This window comes from Vicia villosa, linkage group LG6 (assembly GCF_029867415.1).
Source record: "Vicia villosa cultivar HV-30 ecotype Madison, WI linkage group LG6, Vvil1.0, whole genome shotgun sequence".
Lineage (NCBI taxonomy): Eukaryota > Viridiplantae > Streptophyta > Magnoliopsida > Fabales > Fabaceae > Vicia > Vicia villosa.
Window position 1 is genome coordinate 92,363,006 of NC_081185.1, and position 8,942 is coordinate 92,371,947.

At 37.6% G+C, this 8,942-nt stretch overlaps 1 protein-coding gene across 1 annotated transcript; it reads right to left on the reverse strand.

Moving 5' to 3' along the window:
• Positions 1-4,745: 4,745 nt before the first annotated feature.
• LOC131614142 (uncharacterized) lies at positions 4,746-6,389 on the reverse strand. Its single transcript, XM_058885768.1, has one exon. The coding sequence runs from the start codon at positions 6,387-6,389 to the stop codon at positions 4,746-4,748; it is 1,644 nt and encodes a 547-aa protein (XP_058741751.1).
• Positions 6,390-8,942: the final 2,553 nt, after the last annotated feature.

Here is an 8,942-nt window from a genome sequence, read left to right on the forward strand (position 1 = left end):
AACATTATTAAAAAAAAGGATGCAATAAGAACTATAAAAAAAACAAAATAAATGGGCTAGAATGCAAACATGGGGGTGCTGGTAGAGAAAGGTTGCTGGCCCTAACAGTTTCATAACTTAACCAAAAAAAAAAAAAAAAGGTTTGGTTTGGACCAGGCCGGGTCTTAACCCGGATCCGCCCATACCATTGGGTTTTGTTAGAAAACCCTAAACGAGATGAAAGGGGCAAGCTGTGATTCTTATCTTCCTCATTCACGTTTTTGCCTCCTCTCAAATTCAAACTCTCCTCTCTCGCTTCATCGTGAAAACAGAATGAAGGAAAAAAAACAACGATAAAAAAGCTATCGATCTCCATCTCTGTTTCGATACTCTCTCTCGCACAACCCTCGCATCTCCTTCGCGATTCTCGCGTCTCTCTCGGGGTCTCTCACTCAATCGACATAGCAACTAAACTTTACTGACCAAACAAATGCAAGCAGCGAAATCCCTAATCCCCAATCGGTTATTTCGGATAATTACGAGTTACATTGGTGAGATTTAAAGCAAGAATCACATACTAACCGAAGCAAAGAATCGGGTACTTCAAACTTCTCTGATTCTGTTAATCTCTTCTTATTTCGCTTTCTACTTCCACTGCTCTGAGTTTTCTGCAATGTTTCTGTGGCTTGGCTTGAGTGTTTGTGTGTGGTTGCCGAGTGAATGTTCGGAGTGTCTTTTTTTTGGTTTTGCACTGATTGTCTTGAATTGGTTGTTGTGTGGAAATTTTTGTCAGTTTAATGAGGTGAGTGTTATGATGATGGGTTGTGGTTGAAGATTTCGTTGCTTCTGTTGCATATTGGCTATAAGGTTGAGTAATGTGTGAATGGTTGGCGTGAGTTGAGACTCGGTTTAGAGGTTGGTGGTGAGGTCGATGGCTTGTGCTAGGACAAATGAGTGAAATTGTGTGAAGGGTTTGGTTTGAGTGAGGATACTGAGTGTAAAAATGTGCAGAGGTTCGGCTTATTGTTGGTGGCCTCCCCTCTTTCTTGAGAGAGTGAGTCCCTTTTTATAAGTCAGAAGAGATGAGTTTTGGGGGGAATTCTTGGAGAATTTTGAACACTTTGATAAGCTGTTTATGTTGCTTTTCTGATGCAGAAATTGTCATACCAATTTTAATGAAAGTGTTGGACTGTTGCTGCAGGTTTTCTTGGACTGGTGTGGCAGAGTGGAGCAGCTATTTTTTTGTTGTTGTTTTGTACAGGCTGGTGGTGCCATGCGGTTCTAGAAGAAGCAACAACAACAACAATTTTTTTGTTGTTGTTTGTTTTAATGGGCCATGTTGTATTTTTTCTTGGTAATGTAATGGGCTTTATTTGTGTAGCTAATAAAAATTAATGCAAACGAAGTTTTTTTCCTTTTTTTTTTTTATAAATAATCTTAATTTCTATCTTAATTTTAATTTAAATTAATGATAACAATTAAATATCAATTTAATCATTAGATCAATTTAAATAAAAATTTAGAAAACAAAAATACAAAAATTTAATTTATAAATAAAAATGCAAATGATAGAATGAACTTAAGATGCAAAATTTTAATAAAAATATGCAAAACTTAAAATGATTACTAATTGAAATGATGACAAATTAAGAGCGAAATTCATACTGATTTGAATTGCGACGTGCGAAGTGGAAACTTATTATGGACGCAGACGAATTGATCAATGTTAATGCGAATGAATCAGATGACAAAGGTATGGCAAAATTTGGGGTATGACAGATGCCCCTATTTAATTATCTTTAGCCAGATAGCTTGAAAGACTTTAGTCTTCGTGATATCCATGGCGGAAGAGAATTAAATACTGAAAGACCTAAATTTTGCCCTTTGACGCAATGAGATGTTATGAATGCATGGATGTGTGAATTCTTGCTGGGATATGAAAATCTGTGGGGATTGAAGAAAATGATTGTGTCAATGAGTTCCAATGGGAAGACTCGCAGGGGAAAGGCAATGGTGCCAAAAATCGTTCTCGACCAATGGATTGAGTTCGATCAAAACAAGAAATATATCCAACATCAACCAACGAGTTAATGAAGGTAAACAACAATTCGTTATCAACCAATGAGTTGACTTTAAAAGACATGACTGACATCAACCAATGAGCTGATGAAAGTCGACACGCCGTCCACAACCAATGAGTTGAGTACGATTTAAAACAGGAGGACGCAAACATCAACCAATGAGCTAATGAAGGTGAACAACAATTCGTTATCAACCAATGAGTTGAAAAAAAGACATAACTAACATCAACCACTAAGCTGATGAAAGTCGACACATCGTTCTCAACCAATGAGTCGAGTACGATGAAAACAGATAGACACCAACATCAACCAATGAGTTAATGAAGGTAAACAACAGTTCGTTTTCAACCAATGAGTTGACTTTAAAAGACATAACTGACATCAACCAATGAGCTGATGAAAGTCGACACGTCGTCCTCAACCAATGAGTTGAGTGCGATCAGAACAGAAATAAAGTTGCCATCAACCAATGAGCTGATGAGGGTATGAAGGAACTGACTTCAACCGATGAGTTGATTTGAGTTAAACGGAAAATGAAAGACCAACCTCAACCAATGAGTTGAAGAAGTAAATGATAAATTTCAACCAATGGACTGACAATAAGAGAAGGATTATTCTCACCCAATGGGTTGACTCAAGATAACAAGAAGATAATGATCCCCTATGCATGCTTTGTATTTATGTACGAGATATTTTGTTTTTTTCTTTTGTGCAAATTGATGCACGTGATGCATATGACAATTGATCAATGCAGGTAATGAGTTTACCGGATGTGTGCCAATGGGCTATGAATTTTTAGTATCCATGGTGGACCAAGCTTGGATTTCAATGGAAATGACCGAGCAAGATTGAAATTTTGATTTGATGTTGTGGGAGATTCCCCCATGTATGATATGCATGTTTGATGAACGCATGCTATGAATGAATTTTATGGTTTGAATGTTTTGACATGTGCCCCAACGGAGGGTCATGATTTTTTTTGTGAAGTGGAAAAGGTCTTGTGGTAAGAAGTTTGTGCAAGCATAATTCCCGACACCAATTCTGAGTTTGAGGACTACTTGGTATGGCATAGTCTGCTTGGACTGCTTGAATGAAAAGTCTTGGCCTTGATCTGCCCAAGAATGCTGAGTCTATGGAGAAATTTGCTTCAACAAAGTTTTGGATTCAAGTTGATGATCCTGAGATGACATGCCCCATTCCTTGGGAACCTTGAAATGAATTGCCCCAGTGAAGGACTCGTGAAGTGATATGAACTTGGTGGTGCTACTTTAGACTCTTCAAATAATTTCCATTGTTGGAATTTCCTTGATGGAAAGTGCTGATTTGCAGATGAAACTATTCAATTCAAAATGGTAATTTTAATGCGACGTGCACGCAAGTTTTGAAAACAAATCGTTTATTGAAATGCAACTGTGGTATTCGATGAATAAATCCTAATGAGGATGCAATGGAAGTTTGAAATTCAAGTTGTGAAAGATGACGTGATATCATGGTATCGAAACAAATGATTAGCAAATATTCAGGAGTCAGGTTAACACAACCTTGCTTTAGTATGCTTTCAAAAGAAACCTTGCTTCAATTAGGACTTTTGAAGGTTGTAACTTGGCCAGGTTCACGGTTTAAGAAACAAAGGATATAGGCTCAAATTTTGATTTTAACCCACCCATTCTTCGTGATGTTCTTCAGTCCTAAGTTCAGTTGACTCTCATAAGTAATCAGTTCCAAGAGAATTTGCAGACGATGTTTGAGAACCAATGAGTCCTAAAGTGGCAGTCACCTATTCCTTTTGGAAATCACACAAGTTTGTCCGTGTTTTTCTTTTGACTATGATCTTTTGATCTCCTTTTATTTTGACTTTTGTATCCCTAATATTTTTTGCCTAAGTCTTCTTTTTAGGTTTTGACTTAGCGGGATTTTTTTTTTTTTTTTTTTTTTTTTTTTTTTTTGAACAAACTTGTATGACATTTGTTCAATGATATGAAAGTTCGAGAATTGTGACTGCCATATTGATGCTCTAAGGTAAACAACTGTTTAGGCTTTGGATGTTCACTACTACTTCGACATTGTGTACGAAGAGAGGATACAATTGACTCTTTAATCAGGAATGGTTCCCATGAAATGATTCTCTCGGAAATCACATGGTTAGTCATTTTAACTGAACAACTACCCTACCCCAGGTTCTGATTAAGGGTTTCAATTTCGTCCAGAAAGAAAACACCTACTTCTAAGGCTCAAAGGGGTTGACTAGGGATTATCATCTTTATTTCTCCAGTGTTTGGGGATTTGAAAGAATGCCTGTACATCATCAACAAAGTTTTGTTTGAAAGCACACTGATGCAAATTGAGTATTTCGTTTATCGTCATCCTCCCTCTAATACTTGCTCAGATAGGAAGCTGATACAGAAAGTGAAGTGAAAAAAGCAATATATATTTCTTTGAATTTTTGATTTTGTGTAAGTGGTACGGAAGTAAAGCAAGAGAAAATGTCATGATTGATTCAAAACAAAAGCAAATGCTCATTTCATTAAAATTACGATTAAGGATTACAGAATTCAAAATGCAACAAAGCACAACACAAACAAGGAAAATTGAAAATGAATGACAGAGGCCTAGTAACTATCAGTAGCAAGGATGAGCTTTCCCGTCTGATATCTGGCTTTAGGAGAATCCTTTGTGTCTTGGCACTCACGAAGGTAGAGGATTAGTGATCACATTCGGATTAACATCTCGAAAGGTGAGCATCTTGCTCTCGATCAGGTCTTGAACCTTCTCCTTAAGAACCCAACAGTCTTCAATGGAATGACCAACTACTCCACTATGAAAAGCACACTTAGCATTCGGATTATATCCTTTGGAGAATGGTGGTGTTGGAGCCTTAGTTGGCCTAGGAGCTACCAGCGACTTATGGACGAGTGCAGGCCACAATTCGGTGTAAGTCATTGGAATTGGGTCGATGCGACGAGGCTCCTTTGGTGGACCTTTCTGAGGCCTATTTTGATTATTCTGTCCATTCTGACTTTGTTGAGAATTCGGAGGAGCACTTTGTAAAACATTCTGATGAGAAGCATTCCATGGTTGTTGATGCGATGGCATTGGTAAGTATGGTTGTTGATGTTGAGCAGCTGCGACATGCGGATACTGATAGTAAGGCATGAATGGCGCTTGTGGATAAGTTGGGACTTGGTAGGGTTGTGGATTCTGAGTTCCTTCACCACTAGTCACAACAGCATTAGCTTCACCTTCCTTTTTTCTATGGAAGCTTCCAGGGAATCTCTTTGCTTGGTTGTTGTTGGATGATTCAGCAGCGTTGACAATCTTGCCACTTTTCAAGCCTTCTTCGACCCTTTCTCCAATGGTGACCAGGTCAGCAAAACTAGAAGAGACACTTCCAATCATTTTCTCATAGAAGACTGGCTGCAAGGTATCCATAAACATACCAGTAAGCTCTTTTTCAGCAAGAGGAGGTTCGACTTGAGCAGCTAACTCTCTCCAGCGTTGGGCATACACTTTGAAAGTTTCCCTATCTCTCATAGTCATAATCTGGAGTTGTCTGCGATCAGGGGCTAAGTCCATGTTGTACTTGTATTGTTTCAGGAAAGCTTCACCTAAATCTCTCCATGTTTGGATATGCTCCCTCTTCAAACTCATGTACCATTTCAGAGAAGCTCCAGCTAAGCTATCTTGAAATATGTGAACAAGCAATTTGTCATTGTTAGCATAGGCAGCCATCTTACGAAAGTACATAGTCAGATGATCTTTAGGACAAGTATGCCCCTTGTATTTCTCGAACTCAGGGACTTTGAACTTTGCAGGCACAGTTAAGTCAGAAACCAAGCAGAGGTTCATGGTATCAAATCCAAAAATGTCATTCCCTTCAACGACTTTCAATCTTTTCTCGAGGACATTGTACTTTTCTTTCACTTCTTTCACCTCATGGTTGGGTTCTTGATCCCCACGTTCGGAATCTTCAACATGATAGACAAAAGGAGGATTGTTGAAAGTAGGTTGAACAGTGGTGTGAACAATCGGTGACTGTTCACCGATAACAGGTATTGGTGCAATTTGTTGCGTAGAAAGTCCTACTCCCAAAGTATTCGCGAATGGGGGAGTGTAGCCAGGTGGTAAACCAAATTCTGGCCATGTAGAAGGTGGCCTCTGAACAGGAATGGGATCCTCAACAGCTTCGGAGACTTCAGCTATGACAGTTCTTTGGGGTTCAGCATCCCTAGCTATTAGTACTTGCATCATCTCAGTGAGCTTGGTAATGCTTCCCTTCAACTCATCGATTTCCATCCTAACTTCCATGTTGTGTTGCTCTTGGTCAGCCATTCTTCTTCGGGAAACACTACGTGTCTGATAGGGATGTCGGGGAATCAGCTTGCCTTGTTAACTGTTGGCAGAAGACAGGTATGAATGCTGGATTTTGGGAAATGCATGTTTAATGAATGCGAATGCGTGATGGTTTTTTTATGCAAGAGTGACTCTTATGAGATGCAATGGCATACGTACATCATGGAATGCAACACAATGTTATTAAATGGATGGATGTAATCTGGGAAAAAACACAACCTAATGAGGAAGGCTCCTTATGATGGGATAGTTCAATGTTCTTTACCCAAAGATCCCCTCACATGATGGCTCTAAGATTTTTGATAGTAGAGATGTCTACATCACCATAGATGTAACGGGTTCTAAAGGTCCTTGAAGTTAACGACGAAATCAGATTTTCGTCATGCGACGGGTGAACCATCTTATGACAAATCTCATGAATAAGTCTCCTCCAAGTGGGGTTTTCGTATTAGCCATTCAAGGTGTTCACCTTGGGGACTAGCACTACACAACCACCTCCTAACTTATGTTTTCTCTCTTGTTTTTCAAAAGCTCGGGTTGAGAGCTTCACTCAAATATCATGCCCATACCCACAGATGAATATATACGGAAATAAAATAAAAGCGATAAAGCAAGATTAAATAAACATAAACAACAAAAGAATAAACATAGAGAATATAAGAATAAGCATAAAGAACATAAGAATAAACAAACAAAAGCAAACACTCAAATGCAAAATGAACTAAATTAGGGTTGACTCTCTTAGGATATCCCCAGCAGAGTCGCCAGCTGTCGCGGGTCAAAAAAATGATCGCCACGAAATTGTATCGAACAGAGTCGCCACCAAATTTTATTTATTCCAATGGGAAAGGGAAAATATTGATAAAACCCACAAATGAAATGAAATGGACAAAGATGGTCTTCGCAACCAAATTTGGGTTCGGGAGTCGGTTAAGCAAGGGGAAGGTATTAGCACCCCTTGCCTCCATCGTACTCGATGGGACCCATTTAGTCGTTTTGTAATCGAGTGTTAGCTTAAGTCTACGTTTATTTCATTAAGAGAAAGAACATGTTTTTTTTCTGGTTTTTAATTGTGGAGGAAAAAGATAAGATTTTTTTTATTATTATGCTCGCCAAGACGTTTGTGTCTTGTGCCTACGTATTCCCAATGGGGAAAATCAGAGCAATCGTAGTTCAAGAGAACTACGAATTTGTTGATTGATTTTAGGATGGATGATTGCGGACGTTTAGTAAAGTATTTGAGCAAGGTGTTCACCTAGCGCGTCCCTTACTCAAGGTATTCAACCGGAGCGAGCCCCATTGTCACTTGTTGTCCAAGTTTGGATTAATGTATTTTGATTAAAGAGATCAAGGTATTCAAGAGGTGTACACTTCTTGTCACTTGATCACTTTGATTTGATTAATGTATTTTAATTCAAAAGATTAAGGTATTCAAGAGGTGTCCACCCCTGGTCACTTAATCTCTAGGTTTGATTAAAGAGTTTTTGATTCAAAAAGATCAAGGTATTCAAGAGGTGTTCACCCCTTGTCACTTAACCTCTTGATTTAATTAATGAAGATTTTTTATTGTTTGGTTCAAAGGATTGAAGGTATTCAAGAGGTGTGCACCCCTTGTCACTTAATCACTTTGATTTAATTTTAAGGTTCGATTCAAAGGATCGAAGGTATTCAAGAGGTGTACACTTCTTGTCACTTGATCACTTTGATTTGATTAATGTATTTTAATTCAAAAGATTAAGGTATTCAAGAGGTGTTCACTTCTTGTCACTTGATCTATTGATTTGAATAATGTGTTTTGATTCAAAGGATCAAGGTATTCAAGAGGTGTTCACTTCTTGTCACTTGATCACTTTGATTTGATTAATGTATTTTAATTCAAAAGATTAAGGTATTCAAGAGGTGTTCACTTCTTGTCACTTGATCTATTGATTTGAATAATGTGTTTTGATTCAAAGGATCAAGGTATTCAAGAGGTGTTCACTTCTTGTCACTTGATCACTTTGATTTGATTAATGTATTTTAATTCAAAAGATTAAGGTATTCAAGAGGTGTTCACTTCTTGTCCCTTGATCGTTTTGATTAAAAAAAGTTTTAAAAAAAAGTTTTGATCCAAAAGAATCGAGGTATTCAAGAGGTGTACACTTCTTGTCACTCGATCTTTCGGTATGGTTTAAAGAATAGAATTTTGTAAAGAAGAAAACTCGACATTGGGTCGAGAAGTTTATTTGTATGGACTTGGCGTTGGACCAAGGTATATTGACTTTTTTGGAGTTTTTGAGATCATTCTAATTTTTTTGTATTTTAATAATAAAACTAAAATTTAGAAATAAAGTATATTTTTGGGTGTTTAATTACAATAAGAATAAAATCTAATGACAATCAAACATTTTTTATATTTTTGAGAATTATAAGAAATTAAAACATTATTAAAAAAAAGGATGCAATAAGAACTATAAAAAAAACAAAATAAATGGGCTAGAATGCAAACATGGGGGTGCTGGTAGAGAAAGGTTGCTGGCCCTAACAGTTTCA

What these genes read in the sequence shown, in the direction of transcription:
- LOC131614142 (XM_058885768.1), bottom strand. Translation starts at nt 6,389, where the DNA reads ATGGCTGACCAAGAGCAACACAACATGGAAGTTAGGATGGAAATCGAT.